Source organism: Anabas testudineus, chromosome 5, assembly GCF_900324465.2.
Source record: "Anabas testudineus chromosome 5, fAnaTes1.2, whole genome shotgun sequence".
Lineage (NCBI taxonomy): Eukaryota > Metazoa > Chordata > Actinopteri > Anabantiformes > Anabantidae > Anabas > Anabas testudineus.
Window position 1 is genome coordinate 20778005 of NC_046614.1, and position 19033 is coordinate 20797037.

The following is a 19033-nucleotide window of genomic DNA, read 5'->3' on the forward strand; positions in this document are numbered from 1 at the left end:
AAAGAAAACACCCTAGTTAAGGTGTTTTTTAAGGTTGTACCTGCAGTAATTTAAGTATTTTAATACATGTGCTCACGTCTCGTTTTTCTGACGACTGATCGCTCCAGGATTGCAGCATCGAGGCCCCGCCCCTCCGGATGACGACATCGCGGGAGGAAACAACGTAACCAAACATACCCCGAGTCAGTCCGGCTGAAAGTTCTGGAGACGAGCAGAGTCCGAGGAGACCCGAGTCCGGAGACCCGAGTCCGGAGACCAGCATCCGAGGAGACCAGAATCCGAGGAGACCAGCATCCGAGGAGACCAGAATCCGGAGTCCGGAGTCCAGACTGGAGTTCAACGAGACCGAAACACGGGGATTCTTTCATTTCCGAACAGGACTCGGTTCGACTCGGCTTTGTTCGCCTCAGTCCCGGATATTTAACTAAAGTTTCCTTTTAAAATCTTTTTCATCAACATTTTCTTTTTGTTTCTGTGTTTTTGTGAGTGTTTTTTTCACCGAAGCTGAAAAAGAAAGTCAACTAACAGCTGACTGAGCGACGACGAGTTGCGCAACCGAGGCAACAATACGGAGACAAAGACGTCACCCAGTCCGTGAGCTGCTGGTCCCAGTCCCTGAGCTGCTGGTCCCAGTCCGTGAGCTGCTGGTCCCAGTCCGTGAGCTGCTGGTCCCAGTCCGTGAGCTGCTGGTCCCAGTCCCTGAGCTGCTGGTCCCAGTCCCTGAGCTGCTGGTCCCAGTCCGTGAGCTGCTGGTCCCAGTCCGTGAGCTGCTGGTCCCAGTCCGTGAGCTGCTGGTCCCAGTCCGTGAGCTGCTGGTCCCAGTCCCTGAGCTGCTGGTCCCAGTCCGTGAGCTGCTGGTCCCAGTCCGTGAGCTGCTGGTCCCAGTCCCTGAGCTGCTGGTCCCAGTCCGTGAGCTGCTGGTCCCAGTCCGTGAGCTGCTGGTCCCAGTCCCTGAGCTGCTGGTCCCAGTCCGTGAGCTGCTGGTCCCAGTCCCTGAGCTGCTGGTCCCAGTCCCTGAGCTGCTGGTCCCAGTCCCTGAGCTGCTGGTCCCAGTCCCTGAGCTGCTGGTCCCAGTCCCTGAGCTGCTGGTCCCAGGTCCGGGTGCAACAATCCAAGAAGAAGAATCCAAGAAAACCTTTAGTTTATGTCGTCAGCAACTTGTGCTGCAGACACACAGACAGAGACCAGCTCCACAGCAGCTCCACTGGGTTCCTACTGGTTTCTACTCCTGGAACTGGTCTGTGTGAAAACCACAAGGTGAGAAACCGGCCTGAGATCAGTAGTACTCACATCTTTTACTCTAACTATGTAATAAATAAGTAGTGAAAGCAGTACTTGTACAGTGTAGTATTAAAGTATTAAGTATTAAATATACTAAAGTAACTCAAAGTACTCACTGTGCAGAATAGTTTAAACATATTACTGCAGTATAATCATTAATGCTGCAGCTGGTATAGGTATAATTGATTGGATTTTAATTCTTAATAATGCATCATTTATTAATTAAATTAAAATGTCAGATAAGTAAATGCAAATTGTGCAAAAGTACAGTACCTGAATAAATGTACTTTACAGTAAAGTTACTTTAAAAAACTGATACTAATAATAAAAGCATTAGCAGAATGGACTTCTTGTATATTATATACTGCATTACATTATGGAAGCATGAAGATGCAACAGATTTTCCTCTGAAATGGTTGTAAAGACAAGTACTCAAGTAGAAATACTCCAAAACTGTACTAAAGTACTGCACTTTGTTATGATCCACTAGTGCTTAAGAGCAGCAGCTGATCTAGGAGTTCACTAGTATGCAGCAGTATGTTAATTATCCACCTTTAAATGCAGCATGTCGTTTATTACAATTCAAATTTCTAGTATTTACTAACTTTAATCAAGTTTTTTGAGGGAGGAGTGAGCACACAAGAAGAAAACAAACACAATGAGGATGGTGACTTTTAGTTAATTAGTAAAAGTCATTTAAGACAGAAATGCTTCCATGATAAATCTGGATTAAAAAAAGGCCCCATACTAGTATACATATACTAGTCTCAGTTTCCTACAATTGAAAATGTGCAGTTCTTCTGGTCTTTTTATATAAAACTATAACCAACTGAATACATCTGTGATTTGCACTCACTGGTCAAAATACTAATTTATTAATGGATAAAATTTATCTGAAGATTATTTCTAAATGATAATAACAGTTAGTTGCATCCTGTTGACTTTTACGTTGATTTTAAAAAGATGCAGAGTGGAACTGAGAACAGATTGATCCATGAAGCTGAGAGGTCCAAAACCAAAGTTCAGTCTCAGTCTTAACGTGAACCTGCAGGATCAAGACAGGACACCAAAGTGTCTGCGCTGTTACAGTTTCCTAGAGAGCTGGAGATCCAGCTGTTCTGATGGAGACGGATCCGAACACACAGTTTTCTCTTTGCGTTCTCAGCTCCGATTGTGAAACTGCAGTTTCAGAAACTGATGGAGAAACTGAGCTGAAGTCACGAGACATCGCACGACACTGATTCACTGTGTGTGTGTGTTGGAGGATGACGTTGCTATGGCGACGCACTGACTCAGGTTGTTTCACCAGAGTGAAAGCAGCGTTGGCCAACAGCAAGTTTCCACACAGCGCGCAAACACACACACACAGCACACACACTCACACAGCGGTGGCTGCAGGCTCTGACAAACTTTTTATAAAACACACACTCACTCTCTCTCACTGTGTGTGTGTGTGTGTGTGTGTGTGGAGGTGTTGACTGTATGTAAAGCCTGTTTAAACTATAAACTGTTGTGCTCTGATGCAACGATCTGAAACTGACTGTCAGCTTACAGGAAGTTGCATCATGAAGCCTATAGACGCGTCAACAGTGTAACATGTGAGCGGCCGAGACACAGAGCACTGAGATATTAATAAAACTTTTATGTATGTGTGTAAATATTACTTAAGGGGAGGTGGGGGGGGGGGGGCAGATTGTATCACCAGCAGAGGGAGCTGCAGTGCAGAAAGGAAACAGCTTCAAGTTGTAGCCTGTAACAGTCTGAGTCTCCACAACATCATTAACATAACGTATTATTAAATCTCCCTGTTAAAGTGAAAAGGCTGCAAAATATGCACTGAACTATTCCTGAGCTGCAGCATGTACAGAAAAGGCTTCTGTCTAAATATTTATAGATATCTGTCCTCAGAGCATGTCCATACACAGTGAATCACTTAGACATGCAGCAGAGGAGTGATCTGATTCTCGCTGACGTGACAAATGAGAAACCAGCTCAATAAGTGCATGTGAAGCGTTTTGAAGGTGCTGCTGCTGTGACAGAATAAAGATGTGAGAATGAATTAACCTGATGATGTCACTGGTCTGCTCCAATCACAGATGAGCGTGGGAGAAGTGTCAGCCAGGTCTCAACTGTGTCTGAAGCGGCTGCTGGACGAGCCCCAGGACAACATACCAAGATGTAAACAAGCCCGCCTGACCCCGCCCCCTCCAGCAACTGGCCTGTCACCCCGTGTCAGGCCAAGAAGCCCCACCCCGAAGCCCAGTCAGAACCAGTCGCCATCCAGAGTCGGACCGTATTTCCTGTTTGAACGCCGCGAAGGGGAGGAGACCTACAGGGCTGTGCACGCTGACACACAGCAGCAGTACACCTGCCAGGTAACGCTCTAAGACTACAGGCAAAACGGATACTGCTGATCCTGTGAAATTACTACTAATACTACTAATGGAACTAAGTACGACTAATAACAACAGTAATACTGCTGATAGTGCAAAGAATTAAAATATACCAATAAAAGTTCTGGAAATATCTGTGATGCTGCTACACAAGTAAAAATAGAGTCAATACTACTACTGATACTACTAGTAGCATTGTTAAAAATACTCAGAATACTATAAAACACACCAACAATGAGGTTTTTGTCCATGGCAACTGTTACTATGTTATCCTAACTGTCCCTCCTGGTTGCCGTGGTTTCAGGTGCTCCCTCTACGTGGTTACCAGGAGCGGTTGGCTGCCTACAACCGGATCGGTCACCATGACAACATCTGCGGACTGCTGGACGTGGTGATTGGGCAGGACAACGTGTACATCTTCCTGCCTGCTCACCACTGTGACATGCACGCGTACGTGCGCAGCAGGAAGCGTCTGGATGAGGGGGAGGCGAGGCTTCTCTTCGCTCAGATGCTGAACGCCGTGATGCACTGTCACCAACACGGAGTCATCCTCAGGGACCTGAAGCTTCGCAGGTTCGTCTTCACTGATAGATACAGGTGAGTCTCACCTACAAATACTACTGACACTGCATACTACTATCAACTGCAAGGCAGATGAAGTACAAATAACACTACTAAAACTGAAGTAATAATACTTATACCGTTGAGCTCTGCAGGTTAGTCGTCAGTAGATGTAGGTAAAAACACTGCAAAAACACTACTACTTATAATAATAGTACAAAAAAGAAAATACTGCTAATGCTGCAAATAATACTTCTGAAACAGCTGAATGTGCAACATTACCATACTAATACTTCTAATAACACTGCTTGTATTAATGAAAGTACTATGAATGGTGTAATAAAATATACTGCTGTCAACAGTACAATGAGTAATAATATGACTGTGGAACAGATTTAAATACTCGCAGTAGCACCTGTAGTTAAGGTACTAGTACTACACACACTACTGCAGCCACTGCTGAAGATTCAAATTGTGAAACGTGTGGTTTTGTTCTGCAGGACTCGTCTCGCTCTGCTTGGACTCGACGACTGCGTCCTGCTGCATGGTAACCACAGCGACGACTCTCTGACCGACAGGCACGGCTGCCCGGCCTACGTCGGCCCGGAGCTGCTGACCAATGGGAACAGGTCTTACTCAGGTCGAGCCGCAGACATCTGGAGCCTGGGCGTGTCTTTGTACACCATGCTGATTGGACGATACCCATTCCAGGACACGCAGCCTGCTGCGCTGTTCACCAAGATCCGCCGCGGGACCTTCAGCTTGCCCGACTGGCTGTCACCACAGGCCAAGTGTCTGATTGGCTGCATGCTGAGGAAGTCACCTGCTGAGAGACTGGAGGCATCTGAGCTGCTGATGCACCCGTGGCTGACCAATCCCTGCACTCACCATCACAACATAAACAAGACGCATCACAGCTCACACGCGACACCACAGAATACACAAGAGGACGACCAGGTGGTGCCAACATGGACAGAAAAACACTAACACTCATATGGTTGTGAGGACCCTACGTAAGCCCAACATGAACTCTAACACTAAGAGTGCTTTCACGTGTGACCTGTTTGGTTCAGTTAACCTGAACGTCGGTGGATTCGCTCGCTGAAGATGATTTGCCGCATGATTTCATCTGCTGATTTTACACTACTCAGATACTCAGGAAGTCTTCTTATAACCAGTCTGCACAAACAGTTTGCAATCAAATAAGACTAATATGGCTCATTATCAGTTACCTATTTATAACTAACTTGGTGAGTTGAAAAACAAACATAAGAAGCATTAAGCTGTGTTGTGACCTGCTGTCATTTGTCAGAATTTGAAGATTTTGCGTTTCAACTTTTCCACGTGGTTCAGACCAACTGCACCAAACGACACGTGAAGCACAATCTAAAACCCATCTCTGAATCTTCAAACAGGTGAAGATCCGACAAAACTCACTCCCACAGACTATTCGTTCTCACACAAAACAGAAACACCAGAAACAACAGAGACAGTCTGATCCTGGATTACTTGACAATCAGGTGCCTTATTTTCGATGTAGCTGTTACTCAGTCTCCTCTGACTCAGGGCCCCTGACCTGCGACGGGGACTGTACCTTGACGACCTTGACACCAGAAACTACTCCATGTCTTCCAGTAATCAGCTCCAGGGTCTAAACTCAGCTCACGTTCCCTATTAGTGTGTAAACAATCCCCCGAAGAATCCAGGAAGAGCCAACATCGAAGGATCAAAAGTACCTGAACCAGTGGTGTGTTCAGGTACTCCTCATCTGCTCACTGAGTAAAGAACTTGGGACTGTATAGTGTTAATTTGGGATTTTTAAGTTGGGACATTTGACGTGAAGTCAGTCAATTTAACATACACAGATGTTAAAACCCACTAAAAGACCAAAACCAACAATGCATTAATTTGACTGAACAAGTATTGTCTGTGTAAATCCTTCTGTGCCATTGAGATCTATTAAAAACACATCAGTGAACCACGACTTTGAACTGGGTGATGTTGGTGAGTGGGCAGGGTTCAGTTTCCAGAGGTTAAAAATGTCTTCTAAATTTGCTAAAAACAAAATGACTTAGTGGTTGAGAGCCACAGACAGGCCGGAGAAACCAGAAACACAAAATTGGGCGTGTAGATTACACAATTTCGATCCAAAGTCTGACTGTAGAAGTGAGGCAAAGCTGTGTGAAGTCACACATAGGTAAAAATCGGTTTACTGGTCTGCTACATGTTTACAGATTGGTAATAACAGGTTACTACATCTTCAGATAACCTGTGTAACCTAATTTTTCTGAATTATACGGTGACTTAAGTGCATCCAAGTGTACGGCGTCCAGTGTTGCAGCCTTTGTGGACGGATGTGATGGAAAACCACAAAGTGTGCGTTTAGACTCGACGGCATCCTGCAGGGAATATTTGATTGATGCACTTTCGACACACCTGGTTACGTGACCATTTCTGCTTTACAGAGTTAATGAAAAGGACCTAAACACCCCTTGTTGCTTTTGAACAGTGTGCTTTGAAGGAGTTTGAGTGCTGACTGCTTCTTTTTCCTCAGTGTTTATTTTCCCATTTTCTTCCCAGATCCTTTGTCAGATTATCAGAGGAGGACAGGTCAGCGTTGTTGGAAATAATCAGAGAAGTAACATTAGAAAACGAGTCCCAGAGTGTTTAAAACATCAGTGTCTCATCATCTTGAACAATGACTGCTTTATATTTTTTCCACTTAGCATATTCGGCTTCACTTTCTACTTCTCTTGTGTTGATGTGATGCACAAAAGAACAGTTATCCTGACAAAACAACTGATAGATGTCACATATAAATTATTAATTAATGTTTCTTGTTTGTCCATTTTTCCTTGAATAACAAAGATGTTCACTGTATTAATACTATATGTGATCAGCATCTTACCAAAATATGATACTTAATCACGTCTTAGGATAATAGGATAAATCACAATAATAAAAAGACAACCTTGACAAAACTGAACTAAAATGATCCCAACAACGTCTTTTATTCCCTTTGACCAATATTAGCCAGTCTTTGAGCAGCATTCGTGCAGCAGCTAACAGGATGCCTTACACTGATTTACTGTATGATTCAGACCTCAGTTATATAAATAAAAGATGTTTCATACAACGCTCTGGTTCTGGAGTGGTTTTTGTTTGATTTTAGTTAAGGAAACTTTATTATTTGTAATGATTCCTGCTGTGTTCTTCACCTTTACCACCAGTAGTACAACCTACACTAAACAGAAAACAATCCTGTAATGATCCAAATTTTAACATTGAGAATGTGTTGACACAGTTTACTTTGTGACTGCCCAACAGGAAAGAGTTATTTTGTGCCAGTATAGGTTTAGTCAAACATCCTCCAGGAAGGAGACACAGTTTATCAGACACCTCCTGTTTTGAACAAACACAGACTGTCCAAACCCAAAACAAAAGGTAACTGTAAGGCCTAATTTAGCTTGAAGAAGTGTGTTTATCTCAAAATAATGGTTTTACATGTGGGGAAGCACCGTTTAAATCTGTTGTGGAGACTAAGAAGAGATGATTGACTTCACTCTTATATCTGTACTGTAAATGTGAAGCTATAAACAGCGAACTTTGGGCTTCGCACAACAACTGGTAACGGGGAAACCTCTATCCAATGAATAGATAGAAGCAAAAAATACTTAGTATAAGCACCTCTGAAGCTCACTGATGGTTTAATTAATTATGTTTAACACAAAGTAAATCCAAAGTGACAACTTGTAATTCAGGTTTTCTATGCAGACGAGTGTTGAGTATAAATAATTTTTTAAACGTTAAACTATTCTTAAAAACACGTTTTTTTCCTTTGTGAGCAGTATTAAAGTGGTGATTCTGGTACAATCCTAATGCTGCCCATCAAACAAATGCCTCATGAATAATTTATTTTTTTAGAAAGAAAGAAATTACATTTTTTATGGCATTACAAAGCAGTAAAAAGAATCGGTCTCAAATGATTGGTGCAAGTATAGATATTAGTGAAATTTAGACTTAATTTAGAAGGAACTAGCTGGTGTATGTTAAACTAAGTGCAAACAGTAAGGAACGAGAGGAGGCTGCAAAAAAAGCCAGAGAATAAAGAAAGAATACAGCAGGTTAACTTAAATACTGACTGCAGCAGCTTTTCTCACCTTGATATTTTATTGCTAAATCTGACAGCAGATAAAATCCTGTGACTCTGTCACCGGTTTACACTGCTGGCTCGTCTTTCAAAATGTCCACTTCATCAAACAAAGAGTCTTTGATTCTGTCCTCGCCTCAGTCTGAAATCTCAGATCAGCTGTCAGTAAACCGTCTGTTGTGTCAGCCTGTTGGTCAGTGGCAGAGTCATAGACTGGAGCCAATCAGGAGCCAGTGTCCATGTCATCAGTGTCGTCTCCCTCTGAGCGGCAAATTTCTTCCAACGCCAGCTCTGACAGAAAAGAAAAAAGGAAGTGGAAAACATGGCTCTGTTTACTTCAGAGATCTGAGTGATGTTACATTACACTCCCAGAAGTAAGTGGTCACCACCAATATTCCAGATAAGGTGTAATATTTAGGGTTTTTTAATGAGGGATAAAGAAATAGGGGCATGTCATGTAATATTAATTAATTCAGTCACAGCAATCTGCCGTACATCAAACCGTTCATGTTACCTCTAGATAACATGATCCCATAGGTTCTTCGCAGTGAGATATAATCAAATGTGAGAAAAAGCAACATCATCACTATCAATGGAAATCCAGCTTAGGTACCAGGTTTATTGAAAAAGAAAATGGCAGAGGCGAACTTGACAATTTGACAAACGGCCCAGAAATAGTCTGAGAAACACTAAGTGCCAGAGAAAATAAAATGCAAAAGAAAAAAAAAGCTTCAAGGCTCTGGTTGAAACAAAAACCTGCAGAATGCTGACTGACTATTGGACGCTCATGGAAAAATCCCCTTCAATAAGAAAGCAACAAGGTGGCAATAATGAGTGTGAGTGTGTGTGTGTACCCTCGCTCTCGCTCAGCTCAGGGATCTTCCGCAGCGTGTCTCGTACAGCAGGGATCACCTGGTCGTACATGTGCAGCAGGGGCCTGCAGCTCTCTGAGAAGCTGCCATGATGCAGCAGCAGCCAGTGCAGCAGTAGCAGACACTCTCTGAGCAGCGACGCCGCGGGGCTGCACCACCACTGTGATGGGGGCGGGTCTGGGCCTGAGGAAGAGCCATCAGGAAAAACATCTGAGGTGTCAATGTTCACGGTCATCAACTTTAGGGACAGAACATTAAATATTTCCAGGCTAATGGTTTAGATCTGAAATACAACCCACCTACTAAGTCTGTCAGCTCCTGAGAACCTCGAAGATCCAACCACTGGCGATGGAAAACAATGACAACTGTCTGAACCAGCTGAGTGAGAGAAAAAGGAGTGAGTAAAAAGATTTCACACAGGGTGTGATGCCCCCATTTAAAGAGTAAAGACGAGGGTCAGCGTTTTACCTCAGTGTAACACTGACAGCTGCTGTGCAATTTGTTAGTCCTGCTTTCTGCTGTCTGCGTCATCAGTCTGCTCAACAAACGAACCAGCTGAGACACAAACACAACAAATGGAAACGCTGTAAATACTATAAAGACATTTTTAAAAGCATGTTTTTACATTATAGGTGGAACCCTGGGTGAACTAATTTAGCTGATGGTTCCTCACTGTCAGGTGAACCAGAACAGTTATTTCCATTTAAAACCACAGGGAGAGAGGAAGCAGACATTTAGATCTATATTAAAACAATGTAAAGGAGTTCGTTGGTGGGGGCACGCTGCTCCAGGAACCAGTGAGACAAGAAACATCATCCACAAAGTCCAGTTTGTGCTTATCTCACACCAAACGATTGCACAATGATTTAAAATCTCACAGGCAGAATTGTAGAACTCTGAAAAGTTATTATGTAGTCGTGTTGTTTTATCTCTCATCTCATTGATTGAGAAATCAACAGACAGCATTGATCAATTTTCTAAGTAATGAGGAACGGACACCATTGTCAGCACGTTGAATAAAATTCTAAATAATAACTGTGGTTGTTCTTCATTTCTTGTAGTGTGTGTGTGTGTTTGTGTGTGTGTGTGTGTGTGTTACCTGCAGGTCCAGGAGAATCCAGTCTGTGTGTGTTGCCTGGTTGTCTGGTCTGGTTCTGACGAACTGGAACAACTTCAGCAAAACACAAGGGTCTAAAAACACAAACAAACAAAGAAACATCAAACACAGCTGATCTGACTTTCTCACAGCTTTTAATATTTAAGGTAAAAAGACTCTTGGCAGTAACTAGAACAGTTCTGAATCCTCACCATGTTGAGAGCAAAGATGCTGAGCCAGCGTCTGATGGTCAGACATCGACCTGAGGATGGACACACACTCAGAAACTGTCTGGAACCTGCCGTCTGCTGACAAACAAACACAAACCACCTGCAGCACACACTGCAACCTGAGAGACAGAGAGAAAAATAGAAAGAAGAGATACCAGTGAAGAAACCGGTGCAAATGAACACATCAATAGTCAAAGCTGAAAGCATCAATTTATCGTTTCACATTGGCCGATATCCATGTAGGTGAATTTATATCGTGAAAGGTCATAGTGATAAAGGTTTGTCTTTGCTCTGTAACCATAGGAACAGGAAACAATCACTAGATAACTGTGTGACAACATCTGAGGTTAGTTGGATAACAAGTAGTCTACATGTTCAGAACTGACTCTCAGCAGAAGTGTTGAAATATTTAACACAAATTGCACTAATCAGGTTCAAAGGGTTCCTCTGTGGGCACTGTGGCCTGCTCTTACAAAATGTCTTGTTATCTTACCTAATCTGCAGATAATTTTTAGGAGAGAGTAGAACAAGTGGCTCCAGTAGATGCCAAGAGATAGAATATCTTTGTAAATCCACTCTGGGTTACATCACCACAGTGAGTGTAAATACGTGCAGGTAGTCATCAGTCAGATATTACATCACTGCAGACAGGAGGTGGAAAGTCTTAAACACACAGACACTCCCTGCTCAGCCACTCCTCTGCCTCCAGCAATGTCCCTTTCAGGTGAAAGTTAGTCTCTGTGTGTACGTGTGTTTTTCTATGATTGGACTGACACATTTTACTTTTGATTCATTGTGAGGTTATTCAGGTTGGTGCTCAAACCTTCAATTGTCTCTGTGCTGGCAAAGACTGTTCAGAAACTGTTAACATGTGGGAGACCAGGGCTTGAATCCTGGCTGTGACCTAACTCCAGCAGGGGTCCTTAGGCAATACCTCCTTATGCTTACCCTGCCTTTGAATTGTACCTCACTTGTAAGTCACTTTGGATAAAATGTGTACCTGCTGGTGTGTGTTTGTGGCGTCCTCTCAATTAGGACACACAGTGTCTTCATGACCTCCTCCCTTTGTGAGCTGCTGCAGCCAATTCCTGCTTCACATAGCCGTAACAGTGACTGCAGCAAGGCATTCTGGGAGCACAGGCCAACATCTGCAGCAGAGTGCTCAGTCTATAACCACAAGAAGGGAGGAGGAGTTAATCAACATATTTTTTTTAAGAAAATAACTGTCTGTGAAGGTAAACATCAACAAATAATTTTTTTTAAACTCATTCTGTAACTATTACATGTAATAAACACAGTTTTCATAAAGTTCATATGTTGACGTTAGATTTCTACTCTAAAGTTAAATACAGGCCAATAAAATTGAGAGTTAAGTGAAAGACTGTTTATACCTTGTTCTCTGTAACTCTGCTCTGACTCTCACTTGACAACACAGCCTCCACCACCTGGGGAATAGGTCGAAGGTCAGATAGTACTCAACAAGCACTGAACAAATAACCTGAATTTAATTTAAATAAGATGCAGCAGAGGCAACAGTGACAAAATTAGTGTATATTTCTTATATCAGGACAAAGCCACTTAAAGGTACTATTCATATGTTAAATGTCTGCTTCTTATTTCAGTGTGTATGATTAGTGTTGTGGCATCACCTCATCACTGTGGGCCAACAACATGTAGAGGAGCCTCAGAGCAGCCAAACCAGCATCCTCCACACTGAACCCAGTCAAACCAGTCTCTTCATGTCTTCGTGATCCAGCAGTAGGGGCAGCACAGCCTCCTGGTGGCAAGTTGGAAGCTGCAGGGTCTGAACCACTGCTGCCAGCAGAGGTGGTACGGAGCGAGTCCAGAGCCTGACACAGTCGAGACAGGTGAAGGTCCAACAGAGGGAGGAAGAGGATGGCTCCGGGACATGACCTCAACAAAATCACATTGAATGTTTTATTTTATTTTGAGCTGAGAACAATGTTTACAGATGGATAATTAGATACCCAACAACACTAAATGCCTTTAGACATCCACTTTACGGAACCAATGTTATACACTGCATTTAAAATATTATTAACATTAACACATCATACTGTTTTTTGCCAAGAGGACTGTTTAGTGCTGCTTTTACATTATTTGGCCACAAGAGAGCTCTGCTGTCCACAGAACTGTGAAGCTTGTTTGTTTTCTGGATTCTTCAGTGGTACCAGCAGCTATTGTGTAAAACTAAAGTACAAGACAGTCTACCTGCTGTTTCTGGGGCTCACTGCAGCTGACGTTTGGCTCAGACTCAGTAGGTTCAGCCCTGTAACAGCTAAACTCTGGACAGGACTCAGGGCAGCTGCACCACCAACACTGGGTGCAGCATCAGAGTGGAGCAGCCTGCTGGACACAAATAGTTGTTGAACAATTTTACATACTTTAATCTACATTTTTTGTTTTATAAGAGTTACAAAGAAACTGCACATTTTATAATATTAAAGTCTTTTTGCAAAATGTTAGTGGGTTTGGTGACACCTTGTGGTGTTCAATGGTTGTTTCAAAAGACTTAGACAGATGTTGTAGTGACCATAACACCATAGGAAATAATTTATAAAAGACTTTATTATTGTCCAGTATTTGTTCCATTGAGTGATGAAGAAACAACAACTGACACCTTCCCTCAAAGTATTTCAACACTGTGTTTACATTTTAAGCATTAGTATCCAAGTTCCAATAATATATATACAGAATGTTTACCTGGATGTCAGGTGTAAGTCAGTCAGGCCCATAGACAGCAGATGAGAAAGTGAGAGGCTGCTGGGGGACAGAGGCTGCTGCAGCAACAACGCGAGCAGGACGCCACCTGGAGTACAACACGGACATGAAACTAAAATCTGTGCAACACAATGTTAGGATAGTTAGTGTCCCTTTGAATTTCTGTAACATCTTTAACACTCCTAATACAGATGTTCTCAGCATATGACCTCATTCACCACTTGCTGTCATTCCCTGGGTATAACTGAATGTAGAATAATACTGTAGGGTAATTACACTGTCTGCTTTGGGCAAGTTCACAGACTGACACATTACAGCTGCTGATTCAAATTTTTAATTGTTTACTAGTTTGACATTTAGTTTAAATTTGTTGAAGGTTATTTATTACCATTTATCAGAACTATCTGAAGATGCTGCAGACTGACAGGCTAACTGACCTCTGTGCTGTACGTGTGCAGGTTTGATAGCCAGGAATGGGTCTGGACGAGACACTTCCTGTCTGTCACCAGATCTGGACGCCCCTCTATCAGCTGGGAAAAAAATAAAACAACATAGACAAGTCGGTCAAAATTCAGTGGTGGTTCATTAACAGAATAAATACATCAGTTTCACCATCATGGTCTAAGTGACCATTAACAAAACAACTATCCTGTGACCCTCAGTCGCCCACCGTCTCGTCGTGTCTTTACTGGCGTCTTCATTGGAGTCGTTCTGGAAAGGACCTGAGCTCCAAATGTCTCCTTGGTGATGAAACCATTTCCTGTTGGAGAGGAGGAGCTGCTCCCACTCCCATGATGCAACTGGGCAAGAGAGCTGGACACTTTAGGACTAAAACAAGAAAAAAGAAGCCAACATTATGAGCAGATGACATTATGTTCAAGCAGAGAATGACTGGAGTTTGAATTAATACAGAAAAAAACTAATAATAAGTAGCTGACCTGTTTCTACGGAGTGGAGAGGCTGTCTTGTTTCTGTCCGCACTGAACAGTTTGGTTTTCATCTCAGTGATCTCTGCTTGTTTAAACTGCAGCTCAGACTGAAGAGACTGAACCTGCACACAGACGACGTGTTGTTGTGTAACTCTGGGGATTATTTCACTGAATATGTGTGTGTTCTTTAGCTCCTCACCTTCTTGTTGAGCTCCTTCTCCCTGTCGCTCTGCTCTTTCTGTCTCTGTGTCTCCACTAAAATCTGATTCTGTTTCTGAGCCTCTTTCTCCTGATGAGCGGTTTTCAGAGAATCTCTCAGGACGCGGATCTCCCCATTCTTCAATAAAATCTCATCCTCCACCTCCTTCAGCTAAAACATACATAAAACATCACTCATAAAAAAATTGTTAAGAATTGAAAACACCGGACTCACTTAGAAATCACAATAAAAGCACTGTAATGAGTTTTTCTTATATAGTTATGATCACTGTGTCCATCCCCCTGTATGATTTTAGCTGATTTCTTCTAACAGTTTATAAAAGTCAACAATGAACCAGTCTCACCTTTCTTTTCAGCTCAGCATGTTGGGCCTCCAACAGGCTGTAGGACTCGGTTCTGTCTGACCCAAACTGCTGCTGCCTGTTACCTGAACACATAACACAGAGCTTTAACACCATGTAGTATTTCTGCAGATTTTAACAAAAGGGATCTGTCAATACATCTTGGTCCAGTGTATGAAATGAAATGACATGCACAATTTCCCCAACTGATCAGACATGCAGGTTTACAAACTCACTCACTCATTTAATCTGCATAACCAGAGAATGAGTATAAAAGCACTTATGTTACTTTAAGCTAGTTTGGAGAGATTGGTTTAAAAATGAGGCAACACTGCTTTGCTTCCAGTAGAAAATTACCCGGGAAAATCAAGTTACTTTAATCCCCTACCCTGATTATAGACACCAGGTCTATTTACATCAGCTTACTACTGTCCATTTAAACACAATGATCAATGCAACTAAACAGTACGATTAATTTGTACCAATTAACCGTGTTATTGATATTAACAATGCTGCTAAAATATCATTTTCATTTAGCTTTAAAATTCAAGACATTCTCAGAGTCTGTATATTGTATTGCCAAAGGGACACAACACTGTTGAGTAGATTTGTACAATTTGCACATTTTAAATCCAAATTGGCTCTTGGTCACAGACTCTCTGTACCAGAAAAAGAGCCAAAACGTTGTACTTTTCAAAATGTGAACAAGAAGAAATTTAACAGGATCAAATGAGATGAAATTCACAGTTACACTCAGCACCTAGGGGAATATATTTGCATGTGTTTTCACACTAATTGTTTGATTATTTTTGTTATATTTGATGCCAGTGTAAGAAATAAATAACTTTTCACAGCAACAATAACATAATAACTTATTTGCTCCCTGAGAGGACGGAACTCAATCTGATTAAAGAAATGTAATTTGAAAGATGATTAGCAGGACCTTGATGATATAATAATGCAATCCATCAACAGAATTAAATATCCTAATTAAGGTTTGTTTCTTTAAAAATACCATAAGCTTAAAAAGAAATAAAGAAAGAAATCTGCACTGAACTCACCAAAAGGTTCTCTGCTCAGTTTCCCAGCATTCCCTTTGGTGCTACTGCTGAACACAAGTGTGTTCTCTCTGCTTTGATTTGTTGTGGCTCTGCTCTGAGGTTTGCTATGGCCTACAGATGACGACCAGGCTGATCCACGTGCTGGCTCCACAGGTTTAGCCCCAAGCCCTGAGCCTGTAGTGGTTGAGGTTAGAGCCTGTGAGGCTATGATGTCCATCTCATCCAAGTCATCTTGGGTAAAGTCCTCATCATCTCCAAATGGGTCATCAAAGGCCACTGCAGTTGCTTTGTCGTGGTTCAGGCCTCGGAGACGTTTAGTGGGTGGGCAGTTCATACTGTGATGGAGAAAGTAGCGAAGGACAAACAAATCTAAAAGCTGCCAGCTCTATTATTGGAAAAACATTTTGTCTCATATTTATCCACCACCTCAGAAAACAAAAGTTCTAACTTGCCAAACATTTGGAAAGTGACACTATTTTATGCCAGAATATCAATGACTAATTTAAAGGATCCAAAATCTACCATGTTCATCAGTCATTATCATAAACATAGTACAGGCAATGTATGAATGGAATAGATTTTCAGTGACTGAATGATTAGTTTAGAAAGCTAACCAGTGGTTATTAATGCAGAAATCTCAGGTTGTGACAGACTCATCCCTGTTGCTAAAAGCATCACATTCTCACATGGACTATGATCAAGACAAGTCACAAAACTTGTTCAGTTTTGGTATTAAGATATCTCTGATTTTTAATAAATCACATGCTCCCACAGTTATCTGAATCATGTAGCTCATCACAGAGCTCTCCTAAAACCTGTCTCATATACAAATGATTCACAATTTGAGAAAGTTGGTCAAATCCTTTTGAGTAGTAAACCATAATGTAAGACAAATATTGAATCGTAGTGAGAGTTTTTAGTCAGATAATGACTTCTCAGTCATATAATATACACAGGACTTACATGGGTCAGTATCCATAATGTCACCCAAAAGTAAAATTGGGTGACAGTTAAAAGTTAACAACGTAAAGTCAAAGGATGTACACCGTTTGTATTCTGCCTGTATGTTAATGATAAAAAGACACTGGACGTGGCACAAACAGTACATTATAAATGTCCATAGGACTCTTTTTTTTATTTCTTTTCATCTTTCAGAATGAGGAGCTTATTACAGCTCATCATCCTCTTAAAGCCACAAGAGGTCAACCTGCTGCTGACTGACAGATGAACTGACAGCAGCACATTTCAGGCATGATTTGTTGTTTATTAAATACCAACGTGGTTCATAACCACCATCCCTACCAAAGTGACTAGAATAGACAGCTGTCAGTTTCTCGCTAAGGCTAAGACGAACCTTCTAACGAAGTCGGTTAGTAGTTATCAGTGCTCAGTTCCTCTGAGTCTCTCGTTACCTTGTTTCCCGGTGCTACTGGTGCTCCTGGTAGCTATTAGCTAAAATATCAAGGGAAATTAGCCCGCTAAGCTAACTTAGCTCACTCCGTCAAAACAGTATATAAATATCAGGTAACACTTCATGAAATGCACGTTAACAGTATCTGATACTACTGTACCTTCACACGATACTTCATCACTAAGTTAAACGGTAAAAACGTGTTTAAACTGTAAACCAGAAGCTGTAAAGCACCAATTTCAATTTGTCGAGATTAAAATGTGTTGTTGACCCCGCTCCGGTGCCGCTGAGGATCTGACCAATCACAGCGCTTCTCTGACTGCCCGACCAATCAAAGTGCTCCTCATTGTTGTCATGCGCAGGACTGATTTCTGTACAGGTCCCTGTTTGCGACAAACTGTACTAAACGCGCGTGTGGAAAGAAAACAGCAGAAATCGTCATTTTCAACATTATTGCTTTTCCCCAAAGGTGGAAAGGATATTAAGGTTTAGTGAAGGCACTGTATGCTACTAGAAAACTGGTTTGGAAGTTTAACTTTAAAGGAACAGTGGCTAAACTACCTGGATTGGCAGAAAAAAAGAAGCTCTAAGGTTGCAACCAGACACCTGAGAAGGCAGGTGGAGAGAAACCCTGTTTCTGTGCAAAGTCTGTGCAAATTGGAACAGGCACTGAGGTTTCAATTTGCACAGTTAGGCTCACACTAAAAGCTGAAAGGTTTCTATGCCAGAACTCCAACACATAACCCACTATTGACCCAAAAATGCAACAAAAATCACCTCCAATAAGCTCAAAATCATATAAACCACAGGCGTTGTTGGATTCTGTTCCATTGAGTTCTGTGGAACATTTTGGACCGACAGATCAGCAAGGAACACCCTGCCTACAGTGCAGTATAGTGGTGGGTCAGTGATGCTCTGGGATTGCCCTGCTTCCTCTGGCACTGGAAACCTGTAGGGCAAGATGGAGTCATTCAGGTTTCAGGACATCCTAGGAAAACCTGCCAAATGTGAGGAATAGGTATATTGGACATTCCAACAGAACAATGTCCCAATCCCAATCAATCCTTACAGAAAAATCACACAAAGAGACAGAAACCAAAAAAGCATCTAGAAGAAGAAGAAACGCTTTTATTTGTCACATTTACATGTTACAGACAAAATTGGTCCTCTGCATTTAACCCAGCACCCTGGGTGGATCATTGGGCACAACATCAGCGCCCGGGGAGCTAGCGTGGAGTGTCTCACTCAAGGACACACCTGGTGTCTGTGAAGGGGGTGAACCCAAACCTTCTGCAACTCAAAATCTCATTTTAGCTAATTGATTTGTGCCACAGGGCTTAATTTTTAAAAAAACTATTAAAAACTAATCAGTAAGGCAAACTGCTGCACTGGGTGAAAATTTTCTTTCTCACAAAAATTGTGACCACATTAATGAACTCCAAACAATCGGAATGAACGTTTTACTTGACTCTTTCTTTCAGAGCTTATAAAATGTGATGGTTATTATTAGCTTTTTAAAAAACTACATTCAGATATTTTGTAACTACTATATGCATTTTACACTACAAACTTGAATGTGCATCTCCTAAAGAAAATGCATGTGATTGCTGAAAGCAAGCTGTCATAGCTCATTGCATCTTATACTACTGGAAAATTTAAGCATGAAAAGTGTTGTAGTTTTTCCAAACTGTCCAGGCATTTTTAATTATATGAAGTAAGGAAGGAATGTGGTCAACAAAATGATGAA

The 19033-nt window shown here is 41.9% G+C and overlaps 2 protein-coding genes across 6 annotated transcripts; one reads left to right on the forward strand and one right to left on the reverse strand.

Moving 5' to 3' along the window:
- Nucleotides 1–1123: 1123 nt before the first annotated feature.
- trib3 (tribbles pseudokinase 3) lies at nt 1124–7371 on the forward strand. The gene is made up of 4 exons (XM_026348137.2): nt 1124–1257; nt 3378–3656; nt 3979–4271; nt 4736–7371. Exons 2-4 carry the CDS (start codon nt 3378–3380, stop codon nt 5220–5222), a joined length of 1059 nt encoding a protein of 352 aa, XP_026203922.1. The 5' UTR covers nt 1124–1257; the 3' UTR covers nt 5223–7371.
- A 103-nt stretch (nt 7372–7474) lies between these two features.
- On the reverse strand, nt 7475–17595 carry atrip (ATR interacting protein). 5 transcript variants are annotated; one of them, XM_026348133.1, is made up of 19 exons: nt 17447–17595; nt 17230–17327; nt 15876–16210; nt 14818–14900; nt 14454–14624; nt 14264–14376; nt 13996–14153; nt 13763–13855; nt 13308–13413; nt 12816–12953; nt 12233–12497; nt 11975–12028; nt 11584–11750; nt 10566–10702; nt 10357–10448; nt 9726–9812; nt 9557–9635; nt 9240–9440; nt 7475–8676 (listed from the first exon to the last, which is right to left on the reverse strand). In XM_026348133.1, exons 3-19 carry the CDS (start codon nt 16207–16209, stop codon nt 8609–8611), a joined length of 2346 nt encoding a protein of 781 aa, XP_026203918.1. In that variant the 5' UTR covers nt 16210; nt 17230–17327; nt 17447–17595; the 3' UTR covers nt 7475–8608. The 5 variants fall into 5 exon arrangements, with proteins under 5 accessions (XP_026203918.1, XP_026203919.1, XP_026203920.1 ...); XM_026348134.1 differs by lacking the exon at nt 17230–17327; XM_026348135.1 differs by having other exon boundaries at nt 12816–12950; nt 17288–17595.
- Between the last annotated feature and the right edge of the window lie 1438 nt (nt 17596–19033).

Excerpts from the sequence above, each read along its gene's own strand:
- trib3 (XM_026348137.2), top strand. The coding sequence starts at position 3,378 with ATGAGCGTGGGAGAAGTGTCAGCCAGGTCTCAACTGTGTCTGAAGCGG. Across the intron at positions 3,657-3,978 it reads AGCAGCAGTACACCTGCCAG|GTGCTCCCTCTACGTGGTTA; the intron begins GTAACGCTCTAA and ends CCGTGGTTTCAG. Across the intron at positions 4,272-4,735 it reads GTCTTCACTGATAGATACAG|GACTCGTCTCGCTCTGCTTG; the intron begins GTGAGTCTCACC and ends TTTGTTCTGCAG.
- atrip (XM_026348134.1), bottom strand. The coding sequence starts at position 16,209 with ATGAACTGCCCACCCACTAAACGTCTCCGAGGCCTGAACCACGACAAA. Across the intron at positions 14,901-15,875 it reads ACTGAGCAGAGAACCTTTTG|GTAACAGGCAGCAGCAGTTT; the intron begins GTGAGTTCAGTG and ends TTATGTGTTCAG. Across the intron at positions 8,677-9,239 it reads TGAGCTGAGCGAGAGCGAGG|AGCTGGCGTTGGAAGAAATT; the intron begins GTACACACACAC and ends CTTTTCTGTCAG.